The 25,910-nt window shown below is 37.9% G+C and overlaps 1 protein-coding gene across 2 annotated transcripts; it reads right to left on the reverse strand.

Annotated features, from left to right (window-relative positions):
* Positions 1 to 5,220: 5,220 nt before the first annotated feature.
* LOC121314802 (protein O-linked-mannose beta-1,4-N-acetylglucosaminyltransferase 2-like) lies at positions 5,221 to 25,585 on the reverse strand. 2 transcript variants are annotated; one of them, XM_041248489.1, is made up of 3 exons: positions 25,528 to 25,584; positions 25,273 to 25,424; positions 5,221 to 7,508 (listed from the first exon to the last, which is right to left on the reverse strand). In XM_041248489.1, the coding sequence occupies exon 3, from the start codon at positions 7,444 to 7,446 to the stop codon at positions 5,686 to 5,688; it is 1,761 nt and encodes a 586-aa protein (XP_041104423.1). In that variant the 5' UTR covers positions 7,447 to 7,508; positions 25,273 to 25,424; positions 25,528 to 25,584; the 3' UTR covers positions 5,221 to 5,685. The 2 variants fall into 2 exon arrangements, with proteins under 2 accessions (XP_041104423.1, XP_041104424.1); XM_041248490.1 differs by lacking the exon at positions 25,273 to 25,424 and having other exon boundaries at positions 25,528 to 25,585.
* Positions 25,586 to 25,910: the final 325 nt, after the last annotated feature.

Here is a 25,910-nt window from a genome sequence, read left to right on the forward strand (position 1 = left end):
GAGGCAAAAGGCAACAGGTACAATAGATGTTTTCAGGTAAGGGAGATCAATATTTCAAAATTAAACCTGCTTGTGGTATATTTTGTTTTTAATTATGAGTAATGCATTTTAATCCCATCCAGATGCATGCAAAAAAAAAAAAAGAAGACAAAAAAATGGAATTTGTACAAACAAAAATGACATTTTATTTTACATCAAGTACACAGTTGTCAAATATGCAATATTCTCAAACCATTTGCAGTTTATGGATCTAAATTGATACTGAAATTAATCTGAGGTCTTTTTGTATCGTAAGAAAAAGGAAATGAAGCACTCAACTACAAAGAACATTAACCAGTTAATTTAGAAAGCCATGTGTTCTTACTGCAACACCAATCACAATGACCCAAGCAGTAATGGGTATGGCGTTGAGTGGCACAGAATGAAGGATTCTTCTGTATTTGAAACGTTTTTAGTAATACGCTAATGGTTATGAAACGTCATTCTTCTCCACCTGTTTTACTGTTGACAGCTGGTGCATGCCAGGGTATTGAAAGCTAGAAAGAAACCCTTTAACCAGTGCTGGTAGGATTCAACTGTGTATTTATTTAAATAGGGGGTTGCTTATTTGCACTCAGAATTGCACACAATTATAATAAAGCATCTTAATCATAATTGTGTGTTTATTTTAACATCAACGTCAATCATCTTATAAATATTCCAAGATTTAGGAAAACATTAGGAATAAATCAACACATCGCAGACAGCAATGTGGCATGGTTATCACAGTATGCAATAATACATGCCGGTACATTACGTTTATGTAAGATGAATATAAATTGTTATGCTGCAGAAAAACACGGATGATGTTTAAATGGGTCATGTTCTCTAGACAAATGACAACCACAAGAAAAAAAAAAATTGTGCGCTAATACAGAAACACAGGTATATAAAACAGCATTAAAAAAATAAAATCAAATAAATACTCCAATTCTTTGGGACTTGTTCATCTTAAAAAAAAATAAATAAATAAATAAATTATGAACCACCAGTAAAACAAGTGAAACAAAGTTATTTCCTAATTTTGTCATAATCTAAAATTCAAAAACACATGCGAAAATTCTGAGGCTAAACTTAAACTTATCTACGTTTAATAGTTTTAAACTATTGTACACTATGTATTTATAGCAATGTTTCGATTTTATTTTTACCAATGTTTCATTTTTTAATTACAGTGGTTTACAATGTATCAATCTGAAAATCTATGCGTAAAACAAGACAAATGTTAAGCAAAATACTTTTTTCGTTAGAAAGGTTTACAATTTTATATGTTTGGCTAATGCAGAACAAAAGCACACATCTTAACTTAGTTTCTTACAATGCTAGGCTTTACTAAATGATATTTAAAATAGGATAAGGAAATAATTCACTCACCATTGTCACCCCACTCTGGGGATGAATACACATCACCTTCCAGTAAGTACCAAGGCTGTCCCAATACTACTAGGCAAGTAGTGTTCAAACTAGTTCTGTAAACTCACATTGTACACCACATACAAACATTTTATTTTACAATAAAATGTATGGGTCTGATTTATATTTTCTGCAGATATAAAAGGGTCACTTTCAGCTAGGTAATATTCATTCAGTTAAAACCATGACACACCATGCTCAGTTCCACAGTTAAACCAGCAAACTGAATTATCGGTATATTTAATTTAAATAGAAATCTGGTAAACAAGCAAAGCCATGTAACTACATCATCTGAATTTAGTGCCATCCCATCTTAGTATAACTGTGTCTAGTTTTTCATGATGCCAACGGCCATCTAAAACCACAGATTTTGATGAAACTATGCATGGAGATGTACCAGTGTTTACAATGAAACAATTTTCTTTTCTTTTGAACAGGAAAATAGAAAATGACAGTTTTCAGTAAGCCACTTATTGTTAGGTTTTGAAGAATTTGTAATTTTTTTATTATTAATTAATTTAAACAACTCATTAAAAATAACTTTAAAATGATATTTTAGTTATTGCTGTGTGTGCGTGTGTGTGTGTATATATATATATATATATATATATATATATATATATATATATATATATATATATATATATATACAGTGCCTTGCAAAAGTATTCAGACCCCCGACAACTCTTTCATATTACTGAATTACAAATGGTACAATGAAATTTCGTTCTGTTTGATATTTTATTTTTAAACACTGAAACTCAGAATCAATTATTGTAAGGTGACATTAGTTATGTTGGGAAATATTTTTAAGGAAAATAAAAAACTGAAATACCTTGCTTGCATAAGTATTCAACCCCTGTGCTGTGGAAGCTCCCAGTTTGCACCGATGAAAGAAATTGCCCTAACGAGGACACAATTACCTTACCATTGGTCTCCGCCTGTGAACTATTAAAGTTTCTGTCACATTTTCTGGATAAAAACCCCACTGTTGAAGGATCATTAGTAAGGCTGTGAATCTGAAGGAAAATGAAGACCAAAGAGCATTATACAGAAGTTAGAGATTAAGTAATACAAATGCATAGATTAGGGAAAGGGTGCAAAATAATATCCAAGTGTTTGGATATCCCAGTGAGCACAGTTGGAACAATAATCAGGAAGTGGAAGCTGCATCACACCACCCAGGCACTGCCAAGAAAAGGCTGTCCCTCAAAACTCAGCGCTCAAACAAGAAGGAGACTTGTGAGAGAAGCCACAGAGGCCAACAATCACTTTGAAAGAGCTACAGAGTTCAGTGGCTGGGAGTGGAGTAATGGTGCACCAGTCAACCATATCAAGAGCTCTGCATAACACTGGCCTGTATGGGAGGGTAGCAAGAAAGAAGCCATTACTCAAAAAGTACCATCTGAAAGCATGTCTGGAGTTTGCCAGAAAGCATGAGAGTGACCCAGCTGCGATGTGGGAAAAGGTTTTGTGGTCAGATGAGCAAGATAGAGCTTTTTGGCCAAAACTCAAAGCGTTGTGTGGCGCAAACCTAACACTGCCCATGCCTCAAGACACACCATCCCTACAGTGAAGTATGGTGGTGGCAGTATCAAGCTGTGGGGATGCTTCTCATCAGCAGGGACTGGGCATCTTGTTACAATTGAAGGAAGAATGGATGGAGCAAAATACAGGAAAATACTGCAAGAGAATCTGCTTCAGTCCGCTAAAAAACTGAAGCTTGGGAGGAAATTCACCTTTCAGCAGGACAATGATCCCAAGCACAAGGCCACAACAACATTGGAGTGGCTCAAGAACAAAAAGGTGAATGTCCTACAGTGGCCCAGTCAAAGTCCTGAACTCAATCCCATTGAGAATCTGTGGCACTATTTGAAAATTGCGGTCCACAAGCGTCGTCCAACCAACCTGAACAACCTGGAGCAAATCTACCAAGAATGGGCCAAAATCACTCCCGACATTGTGTATAAAGCTAGTACTTACTTACCCCAAAAGAGTTAAAGCTGTTATTGCAGCGAAAGGTGGCTCTACCAAATATTAATGTGTGGGGGATGAATACTTACGCAAGCAAGATATTTCAGTTTTTTTATTTTTCTTAAAAATATTTCCCAACATAAAACCAATGTCACCTTACAATAATTGATTTTGAATTTAAGTGTTTTAAAATAAAATATCAAACAGAACGAAATTTCAATGTACCATTTGTAATTCAGTAATATGACAGAATTGGTCAGGGGGTCGGAATATGTGTGTGTGTGTGTGTGTGTGTGTGTGAAATTTTAAAAATTCATTTTGGGGGGAGAAATTTGGCTGTATCTGGTATACCCCTGAAATCCCTAACTGAAGTTATTTATTCAAATATTTGCAATGTTACCGTAAAAACGGAACTTAAGTATGGGGTGGGCATTCCTGAGTGGCGCCCTATAGCTTGGCAATCTATGCCACTGCAGACTGTGGACAGGAGTTCCCAGGGGGCGGCACACAATTGGTTAAGTGGTGCCCGGGCAGGGTAGGGGTTAGGTTGGCCGGGGAGTCCTTGACTCGCTGCACACCAGCGAACTGCATGGTCCTCCGACACTGGAAGTTCTGAGATGGCTGCACGGCGGGTTTACAGAGCTCGTCCTCATCTCTCGAGTTAGTTCGGGGGTTGCAGCGGTGAGGCAGATTAAGTAACTGGAAAATGAATAAAAAATAATTCTTAAAAAAAATTATAAAATAAACTTAACATGGGGGGGGGGTACATTCTTATGTAACCTCCAAAGACAGGTGTAAACTACCCAATTAAACTTTAACAAAATGATAAGGGGAACCTTCACGACTTAAGCAGTGCAATTCAAAAGTCATTTATCACCTTTCATTTGCTGAAGTACAATGTTCTACCCTCTCCAGATTGTATCCCTGATTTTAACAGGATCTGTACTGCACCCACCAAAAGAAGTCTCTGGTTTAAGGAGTGTGCTGCTCACTGCTTTGTGTGCTCACTCCAGCACAGTGCACATGTGCTGCATCTAGAGTCCATTTTCAGTGAGTACTACCAATGCTTTTGTAACGGGAGCAAGTAGGCCTACTGTGCATCTTTCTAAGAATTCCCAGGATATGTTCTCAACTTCAGTGTAGTAGCCAAAGACAATTAGTTTGTTCTAAATACTGTTATTTTGTGAAAATAGCATCACAATTACAGAGTAAATAAAAAATAAAAAATAGAACCTACATAGCAACACTCAACTCTGTAATAAGACAAAACCACATATTTGTGTACTGCTCAACTTCCCAAGCCGTTGCTGCTTTCAAGAGCACACTTCTGGGTTTTCTTCTACTGTTTTGCCTTTTAAACCTTTCCTGCCCTGGGTATGTTCCCATACCTATTTAATGCCTTTTTTGTCAATGTCAAATATACTGGACACTGGGTTACTGTAGTATTAAAACCTGACGAGAGATGATTTGCTGAAACAAAATAAGGTAGACAAAATTACACAATTCCATTACATTCTTGAATCTTTTTCCCCCCACCTTCTCTTTACAGTATTCATGTGTGAGTTGGCACCATGATGAGAAAATCATGCAGTTAAATCACTACACAATCATAATCCTATTGTAATCCAAATATAAAATCCTACTTCATGGCAAACTGCTTTACAAAATATCATTTATAGTTACAGTTATAGTACAGTTACATAGTAAATCAAATCACCTGCACATACACACATACACCCAATGAAAAATACATGGAAGTCTGTTTTTTTTTTTTTTTTTTTTTTTTTTTTTTTTTTTTTTTTTAAATATGAATTACTGTACACCCCTTTCCAGAAAGGAAAATCACATTTATGAAACATCATCTTTTAATTACACTTCAGGATCAATTTGGTAGCATTTTCACAAGAGAAAAACTTCCAAATCATAAACCATGTCCAATTTGTTTTCTTTCTAGAATGTTTTTATTGGTATCACTTAATGAACAGTTCACAGGGACACCAGAAATCATATTCTAACTACATTCTTTATTTGACTTTTATCTTTGTCTATGTTGCTTGCTGGTGTGAACAATCAGATAGCTGTCCGATGTGTACTGGGGCGCCTTTATCTGATCCATAGATCAAAAGGTTTGAAACCAATGACAATACTTTAGTAACCATAAAGAGCTTTCAACCAAGTCCCTTCCAAACCTTTCACAGGTAATGGCTGTCTGGAACAAGTCACGATATAACCCTTACATGACCACAGCTCTAATTAAAGTTATGTTCTGCAGACCAACACATCTGCAAAGGGTCCCAGAAGGGTTTTGTTGAAAAAGCAACGTATCCATACTAGGTATGTGGTGAAAGGCTTGATGTTCTCTGAAAAGGTGTAGTTCTGATGTGGCAGGATATAAGGCATGTATGTGTTCTCCCCTTGCTCTTGTATCCACACCTCGTATTTCACTTCCCGGACCTTCAGGTACTTCAGGTTCCAGGGAATTTGCCAGGAAACAGTCAGTCTGGCTTCATTGGTGCCCTGGACAGATACCTGGCATTTGGGATCCCTCACTTTTCCAGGGTGGACGACAATGGCTGGCTTCGCCTTCTTCAGGTTCGGCTTCGTCTTAACAGTCTGTCTAATGGCTTCAATGAGCGAGGGGATGTCCACTTTTGTGTCCTGATAGATGCGGAAAAGCCATTCTGGGTTGCGGCAACACAGGTGCTGAGGGACCTCCTTGCTTTTCATAATGTGCTCCTGCTCTGCTTTCTCCAGATGGGCTATGCCACCTTGATTCCAGGGTCTATCCGGGAAGGCCATCGAATTCTCCTCCTTGGTGTTCTGCCAGGCCACGTACTGCAGGTCAATGCCAGGCAAAGAGGCCAGAGTTTTGTATGGGGTGTAGTGGTCTGGGTTAACAGCGTATGGGAAAATCTCAACAACTACAGCTCCTCTAGGCAGGAAGACCGATGTAACAAGCTGGGCCCCGTGCATGCTGACTAACATTGACGCCTTGCTGATGATCTGCACAATATCTGCAAAGGTATGGTCATCCAAAGAAACAGTTACTGTCTTCATCTGGAACTCTTGTGCGAGGGCTAAAATAAGCTCTGCTTCATTAAGAATCAGCCTATTTATTGTACGACTGAAAACTACAATGTACTCATCACCACCAGAGCTTTCTTCCATGCTCACGTTGAGTTTCTCCATCAGGAACCTGGTGAACTGTCTGATTTCCATACTCGACACCAATATGTTGGCTTTGGCACCCTGGGGTTGAACAAAACCATACTGGTACCAGGTGGTCATTTTAGACAACCCCACATATGATTTGGTGAAGCACAGGAGCTTGCCAAAGTTCTTCAGCTGCTCTTTCAGAAGGGGCTGTTTGTTGCTCATTAAACGGTAGAGATCAAAGTGCAAACCCTCATTCCAGCCTTCCATGAAGACCAAGCGGGAATCCTGGTCCAGATCGGGGTACTGCAGCATGGTGTAGTAAATAGGGAGAAGGTCATCATGAAAGATATGCATTAGGTTGTCTGGGTTGAATCGGTTCAGGATAAGAGTCACATCGGGCACAAACACAGGCTTGGGCATGAACTTGAGGGCAGCCACAGGCAACTCCAGGAAGTTAAAGTACTGGGTGTTGTGGTCCTCTACAGAGGACAGGTCGAGGAGGGCAGGCTGGAACCTCCTGGATCCCAGGTTGGGAAGCATGACCGAGGAGTTGCTGTGGAAAAAGACAAACTCTTCAGCCTCTGTGGAGTAGCAGAGGTAGTTGAAGCGGCAGATACGGTCAGTGTGTATCTTGCCCGTGCACACCATGCGGGTTCCCTCCTCCTGGAGGGACTGCAGGGCAGCATGGTAGTCGATGCGGACCTGAGACAGCTCCTGGGACTGCTGGGTCAGGAGCAGCTCCTCCTCCACTGAATAGGCATGCTCTCGCAGCTTGGCATACTTCCAAAGCACTGCCGCCAGAACTGACACCAGCAGCCCGTTCAACACAGCAGCAATGTTCATCCTGCAGCTGGACCCTCGCATCAGAGCGGATAAACGGCAAACACCAGGGGTTGGGCTTTCATTTTCCAAGCTACAGATTCAGCCTACAGAACAGAAAGAGAGAAGACATTTTCTGAAAAAAAAAAAAAAAAAAAACATCTTGACTGTTACATGCAACTATATTAATATAGTTTACTCATTTTTGGACAAGCTTAGTAAACCTGGCCTCAATTTTGAAGTCTTTTAGTTGTTTTGGAAGTACAGTGGCATACAGTTTTAGAATATCTATCTATCGATAGTAAAACTTGGTATTTTGTATCAGATGGAAATTACTTGAAATAAAGATTAGCTGTACTTTAAAAATATATAGTACAGCACAGGGTGCTGTAGGAGACATGCTGATTTTCACCCCAAAGTCAGAGAGACTAGAAAGTAGCTGCTCAGTCCTCTTGTGGGGTGTACTTCTATTATATGCAAACTTATGGAAACTATAATAAGAGCCAAAATGGAAAATTACCTATATGGTAACAGGGTACTGGGAGACAGTCAACATGGTTTTAGGAAAGGGAGATCGTGCCTAACTAACTTGCTTGATTTTTTTGAGGATGCAACATCGATAATGGATAATTGCAAAGCATATGACATGGTTTATTTAGATTTCCAGAAAGCTTTTGACAAAGTCCCGCACAAAAGATTAATTCTCAAACTGAACGCAGTTGGGATTCAGGGAAACACATGTACATGGATTAGGGAGTGGTTAACTTGTAGAAAACAGAAAGTACTGATTAGAGGAAAAACCTCAGAATGGAGTGTGGTAACCAGCGGTGTACCACAGGGATCAGTATTAGGTCCTCTGCTATTCCTAATCTACATTAATGATTTAGATTCTGGTATAGTAAGCAAACTTGTTAAATTTGCAGACGACACAAAAGTAGGAGGAGTGGCAAACACTGTTGCAGCAGCAAAGGTCATTCAAAATGATCTAGACAAGATTCAGAACTGGGCAGATACATGGCAAATGACATTTAATAGAGAAAAGTGTAAGGTACTGCACGCAGGAAATAAAAATGTACATTATAAATATCATATGGGAGATATTGAAATTGGAGAAGGAATCTATGAAAAAGACCTAGGAGTTTTTGTTGACTCAGAAATGTCTTCATCTAGGCAATGTGGGGAAGCTATAAAAAAGGCTAACAAGATACTCGGATACATTGTGAAAAGTGTTGAATTTAAATCAAGGGAAGTAATGTTAAAACTGTACAATGCACTTGTAAGACCTCATCTTGAATATTGTGTGCAGTTCTGGTCACCTCGCTATAAAAAAGATATTGCTGCTCTAGAAAGAGTGCAAAGAAGAGCGACCAGAATTATTCCGGGCTTAAAAGGCATGTCATATGCAGACAGGCTAAAAGAATTGAATCTGTTCAGTCTTGAACAAAGAAGACTACGTGGCGACCTAATTCAAGCATTCAAAATTCTAAAAGGTATTGACAGTGTCGACGCAAGGGACTTTTTCAGCCTGAAAAAAGAAACAAGGACCAGGGGTCACAAATGGAGTTTAGAAAAAGGGGCATTCAGAACAGAAAATAGGAGACACTTTTTTACACAGAGAATTGTGAGGGTCTGGAATCAACTCCCCAGTAATGTTGTTGAAGCTGACACCCTGGGATCCTTCAAGAAGCTGCTTGATGAGATTTTGGGATCAATAAGCTACTAACAACCAAACGAGCAAGATGGGCCGAATGGCCTCCTCTCGTTTGTAAACTTTCTTATGTTCTTATATCTGCTTGTATCTTGTAGCACCTTATAGAATACTTTAAATGCCAATAAATTATCATTTGCTTGGCCTAACCTTGATAAAACTTATTTTTTTAGTGAAGTCTGCTTCTATCCAATCTTACAGCAAGATTTGACTGAGGCTACTTTTCTCAAGGACACACAGTTTTACAATAGTTGGATAGCTTGTGTACCATTTATAAACAAAAACATATTTAAGGTGTGCGAGTGAGACACAGCAGGCAAGTCTGTTATTATATACCATGGTATTTAGTAAGGGGTCCGAGTGAGGAAAAATGGGCAATACAATCCCCACCCCTAGTCTTGCAGTAAATCACTTCTTGTTGCTACAATTTGTGCCGGTATATAAGTTACAGTAAAAGTCAGAACATTGGCAAATGTTAAGATTTACTGGTAAATGTCCAAAATAAACATGATATCTCTTTACTTCAGACATTTACAGATAAATCTCAAGAATAACCAAGTGGCATTGCCCGATGACCGAATGGGTTTCTAATGCGCATTTATGTAGTTGCCAACATGCAAGGAAATTATTTCTAAGCAGTGCCATTGTAAGGCTTCAGGAGCCCTGTGTAACTCCAAGTGTAACAAGAGTCTACCATGGTGCTCTAAGTAAATATATCTATTCACTGCCTGACTTTGTGGTGTTTTATGTCATAACCAAAGTGTGTTTTTCTGTTAAAATAACTAAGGTCCTAAATACTTTGCTTTTAACAGAATGTTATTTTTCATCAAACTACTGCAAATTTGGTGTACAATATCCTTCAAAACCACTGTGAATTGTTTTATACAGAAATGTACCAGAGTGTTGGTGTCTCTACAAATATTGTTTAGTACTATGTTGAACTGCTCAACTGTGCATTACTGCAAGATCATTAATGATTATTTTGTTAATGGAAAATGTGCATGCTGAAATAAATATATTTGTTCGACATTAATGTATTTTGTTAATGGAACATTTGTATGCAGAAAAACTTACATTTTTCGACATCATTGTTTTTGTTAATGGAAAATGTGTATGCAGAAATAAATATATTCTTTGACATGAATGATTACTGACAATTTATCTGCAGGAATAAACAGATTCTTCGATGATATACCTGCATTTATCAATAAGCTTTGGTAAATCATAAGATTAACCCGTTAATGCATATTCGTGGTAATCTATTACACTGCACCAGAATTACTGTAAAATACTTGCTTGTTTAAAAAAATTGTTCTGGAATACAACAGCCTTGATTAAGGTAAACTCCAGTCCTGTAGGTGGCAGCATTAAGCCTCATATTTCGCTTATGCAGCTGTATAAAGGATATTTACTTTTAGATATTTCTGGTGCCAGACCATTGTCTGTGACAACATGGTGAAGCAGTTGTCAATCGGACGTTTTTTTGCTAAGTAGTCAGCATCTTCTGATTGTACAAGTATAGTAGTCTCCGCGGAACACCTCCTAAGAGAACACTGCTCTAAAGTAAACACACCTTGGGTGAAACTAGTTTTCCCCATTGCAAATCCTCCGGCTAAAGGAACAGGAACTTTGCTTAAAAAAACACCTTGACACCCATAACGATTCGTTCACAACAGATACAGTACTGTTTTGTAACCTGAATCAGACACAAGTCACCGAGCATTTTGATGTTTCCCGTTAACATGCGTAGGGGTGCTGTGTCAATTTCGTTTGACAATTAGTCATTCCTTTATTTCTACAGTTTATGAACATACTATTTTACTTATTCAGTTCATTTCATATGTTGATGCACATGCATCATGACAAGTAATACATATTTACTTATTTATTGATTCATATTGTGTCTGACGGTCAACTCCACCTTCGAGAACACTTTGACTGCTTCTTTCTGGGGTTCTCTTAGCCGGAGCACTACTGTACTAGTGACTAAAGCAGTTGCAGGCAGTAGTAATGCAGAAAAACGCAAACAAAAAATACATTCTTATAATTCTGAATTGGAGATAAAGTACCCATGGCTTGTTTATCGAGATGTACTGCAGCGTGTGTGAAAAAGCTGCTGGGCAACAAAAAGCATATATACGCCGATGTAAAGATTTTCAAAAATCTTTGCTTAAAAGACACAGACACAGCAATGCTGTTGCTGTTACTGAAATGCAGTAAAGGATGAAAACACATGCAGATGAATGGAACAAACACTGCTTAGAATCCTGTCTCGTTGCCATGGGAACGGTCCACTGTTAGTATATACTAGCATAAAGAAAAGTATATCTGTATTGATATGTATAGCTATACATAGACAGAGATTGTTTAAAATATGATACATTTAAATGTTCATAAAAATGTACCAAAATGCACATCCCTGGAGTTTATTAGCCTTTGTGTTAACTGATTGTTTAGTATCTGATGAATGGGATACAAAAATTAGTGCATGTGCTTTTCAGGAACGCATGAACAGAAAAGCTAGCGTTACCTCTGCATATATATTAACAAAGATCACATCAAAACAGTTACATGAATTACTGCTACATTCACAGAGTTATTTATAACAATAGGCTTCTGAAATGAGAAAAATAACATTGTTAGTCTTTTTATTTATTTATTTTTTACCGAAACCCTGCAGTAACAAAAAAAAAACAATGCTGCTATTTCCGAATGAGGTCTGCATGGCTTTGGATTTAAACACATTATTTTAACACCCTATTTAAGACCCAATTTAAAATCCATGCATATATAATGCCATTGTTCACGGCGAGAGATTTTTACTATTAATGTTTCCAATTCTGTTATTAATAGTCCAAGTTTCAACAAAAAACACAAGCCAACTACTGTAAACCTTGATTTACACACCCAAGAACAGCCACACGATTAACTTTGCCCTTTCCAAAAGTTTTGTTTTTTTATTTCTTGTCCCCAATATCGATTTCAGAGGTACAAGTAACATATAAAGAGGCAATGAAAACAAAACCCCCTGAAAACCATATGTGCAGCACACTGCAGGAAGCCAAAAATGACAATAAACACTCACCAGAACAGCATATTAATGAACAGCATCTGCTCCCGGTCTGGCAATCTGCAATCTCTTGAAGCTTACACTATATACATGCACAGTACACTGCCACTCTGATTTACTGCACTGGCTGCCTGAACAATGAAAGACCAACCTTGCCCCTTGCACAGCGCCACCAAAATGGCAAGAGAAAGGCAAGCCTTCGCCTCAAGATCTCACTCCCAGTCTCCCTTGTGCCGTGTGTTGACAGTGTACCGGTGCACCTAGGGCCCCCCTCTATGCTGCTTCAGCTCTCTTGCACGCTCTGAGCATGCTCGGTTGTTACTGTGTCCTTGTGTATCAGCTGCTCCACCTCAATTTGTCAGATCCTCACAGGTCAGCGTTGCTCACAGAATAATTTGCCAAGACTCCATCCCTGCAGCCTCCCCCCCCCCTCTACTCCCTTCCCTGAGGGAGCCCGCAGGTTGAAATGAACACAAGGACAGCTCTTGTTTGCCTGTTATCTGTCGCTTCTTCTCTCTCCCCTGAGTCTGCTGGCCCAGGCTGTGTAAGTTGCACCAGCAAGACATGCGTCCCTTTAGCTCACCTCACAGCCTAGCAGCAGGAGGGCTGTGATAAAAGCAGGATGAAATGAACACGAGGACACCTCTCACCTGCCAGGCTCTTTTAGCTACAAATGCGCTCATGCCAAAAGCATCACACTCTGCAACAAGCAAACTGCTTACTAATTATAAAATTTATAGGTCCTGTTTGGTGTATATTTGTGTTTTATATAAAACTGCTCAGGTTTATAAAGCATTGTACAGTAGTGATCCTAGAATTTAAGCTACTGTAACGCTAACATACTCATGAATTATTAATTTATTAGTGCATGGCACATAGAAGATACCCGGACTGTGTACCATACCACCATAATGCAATAACTCTTTTATTAAAAGCAATTCTCTCAAGATTGATCTTCATTTCATTCTCAAACTGTGGATGGCATTGAATAATCTAGCATTTTTTGTGCCCATTATGTTTTTTTTCCCCTTTCACTTCTGAAATTGCAGAAGATGTAATGCTGCAGCTTCCATTTACTACAGCCAATAGCAAAGGCTCCCTCCTACTGCACTCCAGCACTGTGTCATACTGTGCTGATTTTCTGCACCCCAGGGACCCGAACTGGAATTGACATGGGGTGGCTAATGCTTGAGATGATAACCCATCAGGCTTCTGTACTGTGGTTTTAGCAGGATTTTCCAGGTTTACATCTGGGACAAAAAATAAATAAAAAGCTGTAACGTGAGATGTCACTCCCCACTTAAAGACAACACAAGCTGCAAAATCAGGAGCAGTCAGAGCTGGAACATGTTATTGCTGAACTAGCAGCCAGAACGATCTGCAAAAAAATATACATCTTAATTAGCAAAACAAGGAAGAATAGTGCACATTTGAAATGTTACCATGAACAAAAGAGGTAAAGATTTCTGTAGTTAAAATAAATACAGCAAGAACTGTGCTGTTCATATATATTTGGTTTATAACTTCAAAATCCTTAGGTAAAACTACAAGTCATGAAAACATTTTTTTTTACCTGCTTAAATATGTATCTACCCTAAAATATGAATGATCTAATTATAAAGGTTTAAAAAAAAAAAAAGGTCCACATACTAAAAATGTAATGGGAAGCACTCCTGGATTCCACAGTCACTCTCGGTCTGGAGTCTCAGTATTTGCTTTAGGCATGTTCATTAAGTAATTTATGAAGAATGTTGTAAAACTTTCTGAAAAATACCCATAAGGGGAGCTGGGTGTGACGACAGTGCAGTTTCAGAGACCACATCGGACTACAAAGCAATGAATAAAAGGTCCCTTCCTTCTCCCCTACATACAAGACACTCCTTGCAGAGACATCATTGCTTTTGTCTCACATCTGACCACTAAAGCCAAAAACAAGACAAAACAAAAAGTGCTTGTTATTTTATAAGCCCATGCTGAAAACAACAAGTGTTACGCGTTTTATATATATATATATATATATATATATATATATATATATATATATATATATATATATATATATATATATATATACACACATGCACATACCACACACACACAGTGCTTCAGATAAGGTTTTTGGTCATTGTGTAATATACTCTTTCAAAAATATTGTACATACTTTAATACTAACTTATGGGGTATGCATTAACTACAGCCTGTAATGTTACTTTGAACTGTACAAAAACTTGGTCTTTCAATAAAAAACAAAAACAATTACTTGCTTTATTGACCAGAAACAATAAGGCTGTGAAGGAAAAACACAGAAATAGAACATATGCTGTAGATGGAATATACTTAACAAAAGACCTGCATGCACATTGTATATATTTATAAAGAAACAATACTATTGTATTCATTACTGATTGCCTTGCTATAGCAATATAACGCATCCCGACTCTCTTCAAACTGGAAGATTGTATTTATTATATAGATTTATCTTCCAACAATTCAGCTAGGTAAATTGGTAGGTTAGGTTGAGGAGAACTAAGATGGTGCTGATCATCAATAATCTAGTCGCTTATTCGCAGCCATAAACACACATAACAAGTGCCCAATATGTTCATAATGAAATTAAACAGTTTACACTGCTTGTCAGAGTTGGACACTTCAGTACCTTCAGTAGACTTAGATTGTTATATTAACCATTTATAATTTAAAAAAAGCATTGAAGAGGAGCCTGTCCATGGAAAAACCAAACAAACGTTTCTGCATTGTAATTAATGTTTCAGAATTCTGTGTTCTTTTATTTCATTTTTAGTGTGGTTTTTGGGGGAATTCTGTGTTCGTTATTGATATTCATTTTTAGTGTGGTTTTTGGATAAGGATTTTATATTATATATATATATATCTATATATATATATATATATATATATATATATATATATATATATATATATATATATATATATATATATAAAAAATTTGAATTTTCCCAGCAAAGTAATTTCATGTAATCACAGAAAGGGTGCACTGCATGGTTAGTTTATTCTCACTGTCCAACAACCTGGGGCATTTAACTGCTGTTTACAAGAGCAGAAAAATAAAACTAAACATTAAAAAAGGGTAAGGTGTTAGCTGCATTCAAAATGCACTGATGTGGCGCTGCAGATCAATGGACCATATTTCATTTTCAAATGCACGAGTCAGATAAGCTTACAAACTGTGGCACTTCCAAAACGCTAGGTTAATGAATGTAAAAGGCTCTTCAATAATCAGGCATGGAAAACCATACTTTAGAGCAGGACAGGCAGCCTGGCTATAGCATTGGCTAAGGAATCCCTGTCTCACCCCCTGGAATACAGCAGCATATTGTTTCTAGAGCCGCCTCACTGTCATAACAACGAAGGCCTCTTTAGAAAGCATTCATACCTGCAAATAACAGTGCTGCCGATGCACAAATGATCCTTTATCCAATGACCAGAATGACTATATTGAGCACCCCACTGCTAGAACTGGACTGTAAAAGCAGGTCTTCTATCGTAGTATTAAAAGCTTTGGATTCCCTGAAGGTGTGTATATAGCCAGTACGGTTTAAGTAATGTAATGCAAGCAGATGTTCTTACGCTGTTATTAAAACAAATTTACTATAGTAATATTGTAAAACTAGTAACAATCAAAGTAGGTGGGCTTAAGGATCCTTAAATCAGTGTACAGTAGGTCAGCCTGTAGCCAACATAAAGAACTCTCCAGGCAGCAGGTCTCCAGTAATTATTGTTGTTACGGATTCCTCAGCAATGCAGGAAGCAAAGCCGAGGACAAATGATCTAAAAAGAATACAATATGTTCAACTTACTAAGTCATTAAAGAGCATTCATTTGTTTTTTTCTTATTTTTTTCTTCTTCTTTTGTGTGCTACAGTACAGGTACAATTATGCAGCAGTTTATCTGTGTGTTGTATTTGACATATTTGCATATGCTAAATTACATAAAAAATAAACTCATAATAAAAGGAAGGTCAGCAATAGTTAATGAGAGATGGATAAAGCACCCTTTAACCACCAGGCAGTTACTGGAATCCTCAGAAACAGTCAATATGGTAAACCATGTTACTGTACATTATAACTTCAGGATCTCAAACTGGGCTATGCAGAGTCCCTAGTATTCTTGCTTTGCTCAACAAAGTCTGCAACACATGCTTATTATTGGAAACAATACTATAATGTTAACAGATTTAATGATATTCCAGGCCCCCCCCCCCCCCCCCCCCCCCCCCCCCCCGTTTCTAGACAAGCTGTTATGAAGCTGGAAGTATTGGAGTATGCCAACTTATGAAAACAGTGCCATCTAGTGGCAAATCTGCTACATGGTCTCTTTTAAACATGCAGTTGACCCTGGTACTCTGGGATTTCCACTTGACTGCATGTCACACTCACATTGTTGCATATATCTGTATATATCTGATATGGTGATCACCTGTTTCATCCTACTGATAGCAGAGTGCATATGTTACTGACAAACTTGTTATTTTGTTGGATTTAAGCATACTTCATAAATCTACAACAGCATATGATTAAATGTTTGTCATGAAATCTACTTATGTAGATATTGCACAAATCTTTTGTTTGTTTGTTTTGGTTATTGTCAGGAGCCTTTGGACGTCATACAGTCACATACAGTCACAGACAAAAGTATCTGCACACTATGCTTATTATAGCATTTACTACATTAACCATTTTTAATAAAACAAAAACACAAAATACACAACTTCTAGTAATTTAACACATATTTTTTATAAAATTAAACACATTTTTCCTTTAAAGTATTCGTTCATGACAAAAGTATTGACACCCCTGCTTCGTATGTCCCTCTTTCGCTTTTATTACGGGTTTCAGATGTTTATAACTTTTAACCAGCGTGTTACAACTTGTTGGTGAAATCTGGGCCCATTCTTTTTTTCGGATCAGTCCAAAGCATTTCTATTGGATTGAGATCTGGTGATTGCAAAAGCCTTTCCAGAACTTATCTTTGTTTTCTTCAAGAATTCCAGAGTTGACTTAGCCATATGATTTGGGTCATTGTTGTGCTGGAAGATAAACTGTCTGCCAATCAGCCTACGAGCAGATGGTATCATTGTACTTTGCAGAATGTTTTGACACATGGACATCTTCAATCACATGAATGTCTCCAGTCCCTGAACTACTAAAACTCCCCTATGATGAACAAAGCACCTCCAAGTTTAACTATAGGTACAACGTTTTCTTCATTGAAGGCTTTCCCTTATTTTCTCCAAACTGTGGTCCATTTTGGGGGAAAAGTTCTGTTTTCTGGTCTCTGGACCAGAGAATTTTGTCTTGGCAACTTAGACGGTTTGGTTATGAATTGTCTTTAAAAGTGGTTTGCAGTGAGGTCTACATGCACACAACTCTTGTGTTCCTTACCTTTGTAAAGTTATTTCATGCACTACTATGCCTGACATTTCTAAATCTTTCTCTAAGTACTCAGCTGTTAATCTTGGATTTTTTTTAGCTGCTGTTGTAACAGACCCAATTCTCCTACCAGCTAAACCCGGCAATTAGTTTCAACTGTTTCAGCTGAATTTATGCAGTGTACTTCGTTTGTACATCACTGCTCCGATTGTGGATTTTGGTATTCTATATTTAACTGATACTGTTCTACAGCCACTTCCTCTGTTGTAGTTGGCTACGAGGGCGTTTTTTCAAACATGATTCTAAGTCCTTTCTCTTAAACATCATCTCCTGTGTTGCCCATCATCTCTTTCTTCAACAGATATTGGAAATGATTACCTTTTTTTCTGGCTATTGACGTAATAATGCAGCACAATTATTTTGTAGTGGTTTTCAATCAACAAATGTATTTTTAAATGAGTTCTATTTCATTTGTACAAACTTTTAATGTAAATGAAAAAGTGCCAATACGTTTGTCATGAACAAATATTTGAAATTGCTTAAGTATAAATACATTTTTGTTTGACTACCAGAAATTGTGTACTTTGATCTTTGTCATATTACATTAGTGGTTAATATTCACTAAATGCTTGTATTTAACATGCTTTCTTGAATTATCTTATTATTAAGTGTAGGGTGCCAATACTTTTGTCTGTGACTGTATATGCAAATCTTCATTTACTTTAGGTATATTTTGTTTAACCTGCATTCAGTAATGTATAGACCAAACAAAACGAGAAACACCATTAAAATATCCCATTAATACTCACTTTTGTGAAAATGAAACATCTTTAATTTGTACCGTCTTTTCAGATCAACTATCTTGTTCATTGTGACAGAAACTGACCCTTTGCAGGGAGATTCAAATTAATCAGCCTGGCATAAGAATACTCATTTAGACAAAAGCGTGTGTAACAGGTGGTGGGTGTTTTTTTTTTTAATGTTAATGTCCAGATGTTAAATGTACAAATAAATAAAACAAACAAATACATAAATACATAAATAAATATAGAATAATTATTAAATTAGCATTTTTATATTATTTTTACCATTATGTACTTTAATGGATCCTAAAGAGTCATGGATAGGTATAAATAATCTAGTTGGAAAGCACAGCATTAGTTCACTGGAATGTTTTAAATGGAGGGTATATGAGTGATAACATAAAAACATTACAAGAGTGAAGAAAGCGTGCCGCCACAAGGGACAAGTCCTGCTCCGATTATGTCTTTCTTTGTAATTGTGTTTTTTTTTTTTTTTTTTTTTTTTTTTACCAACCTCACATTTTCTATTCATCCCACTGCGGATTCCATAGCAATTCTACTATGCTGTAGTTAAAACTGTTAAGACTTTTGCCTGAAGCCTGTTGTGGAAAAAAGCACAACTAAAAAGTCAGGGTCATTTCATGGCATGGTGATTCAAATGTAGATAGCTACAATACAGACACATCGCAGTATTGCCTGATATTAAAAAAAAGCAAGATTCTCAGTCGACCAGACTCACACTCTCATGGGACTAAAAACCAGGGGTCAATTGCAGCGTACCAAATTTAGTCCAATTGATGTGTCTAACTAGTGGGTTAAGCAGATTTAGTCACCAGAGGTCTCGAACGGACAAGTGGTGCAGTTCTAAGGGGGAGGACATGTGACAGGGAGATCCTTTTGCTGGTTCTTGAGTGCATGTGTGCCTCTATGAAAGCAGCTGGGACACGCATGAGGAGACGTGTTGCTAAGCAACTAACTGGGCACGTAGGCTCGCCTGATGTGGAGTTGATCGGGAGGTCCTGATTGGCTGGGGGGGTGTGCCCGGGGAGGCTGAGCAGAGTTCAAAAGGCGTGTGCGCCACAGATCGGGGTGACTGCATCGTCATGCTACACAGATGGGTGCTGTACTTACATCGAAGAAAGCGTCCACTCCATGGAGAGAGCTACGACACAAAACCCTTCTACTCCAAGACGGTGCATGTGAAGGCACCGCCCAGCCGAGGCCGTTTGAAGAGGCCGGAGTCACCGTGAGAATGCTGGGACTCCGGGAGCCCAGAAATAGGTCAGTTTAGGGGATGTTGATCCCAAACAGTATAGAGAAATTTTGCGTAGAGAAGTAAGTTCCTGGAATGGAACGTGCCTTTTAGTGAGACTAACTCTCGCCATTTGTGTGACAAACTTCTATTTTTAGCTTTATTTTGTTCTTTTCTTTATTAAATCTGGCGGTACGATTACCAGTTAAGTGGTGTAACAATGATTTTTTAGAGACTTTAAGTGATTTTAAAACCTCTTTATGGTACAAAGACACCAGCCTTGTCTGGCACCTCTTGCACCAAGATGCCAGCTCCCTCCTCACTGCAACCATGCAATGCTGGAGTTATTCATCAATTCAAGTGCTGAGGCACTGCAGCAGTGTCTTGTGTCAGACAACAGTTTCTCCTGCTGCTGCCAGAGGGGCTGCTGAAAATGTCAACAGCTGTAGTGGTAACACATTCCTCAGACTACCTCATCAATAGGTTGAAATATAGGAGATTCGTTCATCTACAGAACCGACAACCAATGTGAATGTTTCAAGGATTATAATGCAATTAAGGTGCTTGAAAAATGGACGGATTGACAGACAAGCATCTGTCTCATGGCAATCTACATCTATATCTTATCAACAGTTCTTATCAATTTGTAAAGCCTGATCTACAGGACTCACCTTCAACACTAACACACACCACAGCAACAGAACTAGAAATTGGTGCATAGTTTGTACCAGGTCACATCTCAGTTCAATCCAGTAATGACACACTATAAACAACTACTTTGAGAAAGGCCTAAATGTTAATACAAGACAACAGGATCTGTCAAGTGGTGTTTTTAAAGCTAATAATATGTGTGCTTGCACAAAGAGGGTTTTTGTATCTCCTTTCCCCCAACATCCCTGCAACAAGCCATTTTCTATTATAAAATGTCAGTGACATACTTGCCCCTGCCATTTATATAAATTCGATGTGACCAGTGCCAACCGTGATCTACATCCACAGCATGTAGAACCGAGTATCAAAGGAAATGCTTAACAAAAACAAACCTTCAGCATAACTGGACAAGTTATTCCCTCGAAATCAGATATCAGTGTCTCAGGAACTTATCTAAAAGTGGACCACCATGACCTATATTTTGATACCCTCCAGAACTGTGCCCTTGCCATGACAACCATTGTAATAGTGAGGTTAATTGGCCAGCACCACATGGTATTTAGTAGATAAGCATTGATTAAAGTGACTCCCAGCCCTCTAACCACAAACCAATTGGCCATATTAATGATCGAAACAGTGGTGTATCGTATTACTACTGCCCCTTTACAGTGTATTAATAATGATCATTTCTAAATTTTCACAGTACAGCTGTGGGGATTTAATCAGGGTTGGCTTAAAAAAATAAAATAAAAATTTTAAATATTGTTTTTCAGTTACGCATATTTTATATAGTTTCTCAAGGAAAAGACATGACACAAACATCTTAAACTTTTACTGTCTATAAACTAAAACTCTTCGCGAATGGCGCTTGATCCCAATTCTGAGGCGCACGAATGGAGCGAAGACATAAAAAAAAATATTGCACTAAAATGGTATTCTGAAGACATGTTTTGCCCCACTATAGAGCGCCTGCCCCATCATTAACATATTCGCCTAAGCGATTCTAATGAGTGCAATCTAGTCTAGTGCAATGGGGTCCCAAACAGACAATTGAGCATTGTACTAAGACCTGCTGAAACCAGGTTTATTTAGTGGTGCAATCAGGAACTTTAACAATTGAACACACTATAAAAAGCAAAGTAGTCCTAAGCAACAACTGGGTGTGTTTGGACTGACACAGAAAGAGGAAATCAAAGAAAGAAAAGCAAAAGAAAAGAGTGACTGGGATGAGTGAGGAGGATTTTTCTCTGGCGTACTCCATCGCTAAATTCTTGTAGTTCACATATTGTGGTTCACATTTAGAGGATGTCATAATGACAAATAATTTTCTGTATATTGTGTAATTGTGTTTTGTATATAACTATTTACATATCACCATTTCCAGCATCCTTAAATTTACAGTTCGGAGGTACCGTAGAGCAGCAACTACGGTACTACAAATTTAAATAAATAAATAAAATCAATTACATTTTTTTTAAAAATCTGATTTAAAATCAAATTAATCTAATTTTTTTTATTAAAAAAAAAAAAATTCACCAACCCTGGTATAATTATTATGCATGCTTCTTATAATAAACTATGTGCAGAAGTAACACTAAAAGATTAAGATGACCAGTGACCAATGTGAAAGACATTGTTTTTGCAAGCTTGCACATCATACCACCCAATTCCTTGCTGTAAGAAAGCCACTTCCATTTTTTCCCTCACATAACATCATACCCACTATCACGATGTTCTTCTGTTTTAGTTTTTTACGCACTGGCCCCTCTTGTGGTTCTTCCAATTCGCTTTCTACAATTTGCTCTTCGTTGACTATATCTGGTTGATCGTTTTAATTTTTTTGTCATCCATTTCAGGTTTGGTACATTCCATATTCACGGTTATTATTACTGCTGCTGGGAGCACAGGATGCGTAATATAGCTTAGGACGTCGCCGATTCGTGCCCAGGCTGTGCAAAGAGGCTGACCTAGGCTGGGGACTCCGAAGGGGTCGTCACATTGGCTCTGACGCTCCCAGGGGTGGGGGACGGGAAACTGGCATCTCCTCATCACGCAACAGCGAACCCTACTAGCCAGACACCAAGCAAAATTCAGGAGTAGAAACAAACAGGGCTGATTCTTGTTCTCCAGGATCGGTAGCCCGCCCACTCTGGATTGCTTGGTGCAAAAGCAATTCTGGCATTAGGATTGTGAGATTGGAGGACGCTCGCTATGCCCTATGTTGTGTGAGGATCAGCTGCGGTGAGGAGAAGCAAAGAAAAAAGAAAAAAAAAAAACATAATTTGACATTCCAAACTGGGGGGAAAAAAACCTCAAACAACTTATGGTTGTTTTTTGTGTCTCTAATAAAACAAGCTGTGTTAAGTAATTGTTGTCATTTTGTGAAATGACCCCTCTTTCTGGCTGATGCATCTCACAGGACAAACATGGCAATAGCCAACAGAAGCCCTCAACGGGTTCGCTTTGAATGACTATTGAACACTGTGCAAAACAAAGACAGAACAGGCATTCAGTCAGTGAAGCCTTTTATGGAAGAACAAACAAGTACCCTCCAGCCAAAATGTTTTAAATACACTATTAGTAAGAGTTTGTTAGAATGATAAATAGCATACATAATGTCAAATTATGTCAGCTGATGAAACTGAAGATACAGCCAATTAGTTGAAATTTAATGCAGACTGCAAAATGGCTAACCACAGAATGATGATGATAAGTATTTCAACATAATGAACAACTGCATATATACCAAAGCACTGATGTCAGTTTGGTAACACAGTAAATAGATCTAATTTTGGATATAAATGAGTCCAAGACTGCTGGTATAGTCAACTCTCTGTTGCAATGCCTGAGCTCAATGATAAAGGGGTCTAAATGCTAAAGCCCAGCAGAAAAGCAGCACTCTGCAAAACAGTAGTCAATCACAAACTCTTTAGTAATGTCTATTAACAAAATATTGAAATAAAAAATAAACCAACATATTCAATGTCACAATATAAAAGATTGGATAAATGATCTAATCAGTTCATACAGCATTTAGTATGGTTAACAGTTCTAGGGGTCTATTTTAATGATCTAAAAAGATCTCCCACATTAGATAGAAGATCACACTGCATACTGCTAGCATTAATAAAAATCACACTTCTGTCTGGAATCTTTTTACCGATTCTACAATCAAGAGGGAATGTATTAGTTTCATTTTCTCACGAGGAGCATTAGGGTTTTCTTTAAAGGACAATGAAACACTCCCAGCACACTCACCATACATGCTTCCTACTATCTTCCTCAGTCCCTGGATTCCTTTTAATATAATAATTGATCATAATGGAGCTGTGTGTCAAAAGAATCTAACATCAGCCAAATGTTAGCCTTGTGAGCGGAGGTACAGGCATCCCAGTTAAAACCACCTGAAAAATTAAGAGGCTGACAGATATTGTTTAACCTCTTAAAGATGGGTCTTTGGCAAACAGCATAATGTGTGAAACTATACCACTAAACTATAATAAATGTACTGTAGGTCAGTGGTATAGAGTCTACAAACCAGTGCACACACATACTGTCCTCATAACAGATTAGTTATTGTTAAGTACCTGACAGGTTAAAAATATTTGTATAAAATCAATAAGCAATTTTTGAATGAGGACCCTAATTAACGCTGTCCATATCATGTTAAAAAAAAAAGTTGATCACAACAACCAACAACCCCAGTACATAAAACAGTTTGACAAACCTTCCATTCAAGACCCAAAGTCTAATGCTCTCAATAAAAGAAAAATATCCTATAAGTTTTCCTTAAAATGAATTAAAAGGGTAAATAAGGTCATTTTTTATTTTATTGTGTTACGTGTTCCCATGTGTTTCTGTTTACGTAAGGTGCCTGTATGTTTTATTATTATTTTATTTACATTTTGACCACTTTTTTAAACTTTTCAATTGCATTCCCTGCCTCAAGATGGCTTCACGTGTACCTGCATGGCCCTTGCAGAACTACATTTCCCATCCTTTTCCTGTTCACATATGTAACTGAGATGAATTTACCAATGAGCAGGAGGTTGATGGGAAATGTAAACAGTAGCAACACATGGGAGCATGTAACACAATAAAATAAAAAGGTCTTTATATACCCTTTAACTTTCAAATCCATATTTAACTCTCAATAACTTGTTTAACTCCCAACAACTAACGTGTCTTCCAGTGCACGTTTAATAAGTAGGAGCTGATGCATGATGTGCAACTCTGTGGTGGACTCACAGTACCCTGTAATGACGTAACTGCATTGTGGTGCCCTTTCATTCAATTCTAGCGCCCTTGTTCATGGACATCACTGTTTTAATAAACCCGTACCATTAACTCTCAAAACGTGTGACACTATGGGGAGACTCCACTGACAGGGCAACATCGGAGCCCTTGGTATCAAAGAAATGTCAACTGACCGGAGGTCAGTTCAAATGGCTTCGTGTGATTTCAATACGGTACAGGCAAACAAACTCACCTAGCAGACCGCACACACAACAGATCTACTCTACAGTCCTTGGCACACACAGAAGAACCACTGTTTATAATAACTTAGCGTAGGCAATAGTATTTGTTTAGATAATACGTGTTAACGACACCGTTAGTCGTTACTACCAGCAGAGGCTCACAGTCAGTAGCAAAAAACAAAACAAAACAAACAAAAAAAAAACCCATTCGTAAAACGTGTAAAACCAACAAGCAATTACAGGAATGTCAACTTGTTACGCATTTTAAATGCACAATAAATATGAATGCATGCAGTTAAATAATCAGGTCGATATCCTTTTCTAGTCATGCTTCAGTGTATTTTACATGACAACTCTCTGGCTAATGCTAAATCTGACGCACAAAATTAGAATATAATTTTGATTACAGCACAGTAACAACTTTACAAAGTGGCCAGATAGTTAGCACACAAGCGACACGCTAGCAACACGACATATCTGTAACGCAGAAGTGTGCTTACCTAGTTGGTCAAACGGAAATTGTATCCTTCCAGACGAATATTTAAGTTTCTCAATCTTTACAACGGAACAGTATTATTTCTTCGTGTTCACTACCGCAGCGTGCAGAGGCAGTAACAAGGCTAATGCAGCTGCTGCATCCTCCTCACAGCTCCTGAAACAATTTGATGAGTAATGGTTTTAAAAACAGACTAAAGCAAACATCAGTCGCTGCTTTTTTTGTTTTGTTATTTTATCAGAGATGTTTTGTTACGTACCCGCTGCCCCGCTGTAGTCGTTACCTCTCTTCAATCCTGTAGAATTCAAACAGTGATCGTAGTGTCTCCTCCCAAAAAGGAAGTCACCAGACAAACCACATAAAGTCGCTAGATGTCGCTATGTAGACATTCTAAAGTCGCCAAAAATGTCGCTAGACAATTTAACACTCCCCTCGGAATCGCTTAACCATTTTTGGTAAACACCTGTATAAATAATATTACGTGTATTAATGATGGTTGATCATTTTTAAACGTGTTATATTTGTCTGGACTATCTACCTATACAGAGTAGGTTTAATGTAATTGATTAACATTAACTTTATTGTAACATTATGCATCACTAATCATGGACTTAGTACATTATGTTTGTTTAAATAATTGAT

Source organism: Polyodon spathula, chromosome 4 (assembly GCF_017654505.1).
Source record: "Polyodon spathula isolate WHYD16114869_AA chromosome 4, ASM1765450v1, whole genome shotgun sequence".
NCBI lineage: Eukaryota > Metazoa > Chordata > Actinopteri > Acipenseriformes > Polyodontidae > Polyodon > Polyodon spathula.

Bases quoted from the DNA above. Each gene is read 5' to 3' on its own strand.
- LOC121314802 (XM_041248490.1), bottom strand. From the start codon at position 7,446: ATGCGAGGGTCCAGCTGCAGGATGAACATTGCTGCTGTGTTGAACGGG.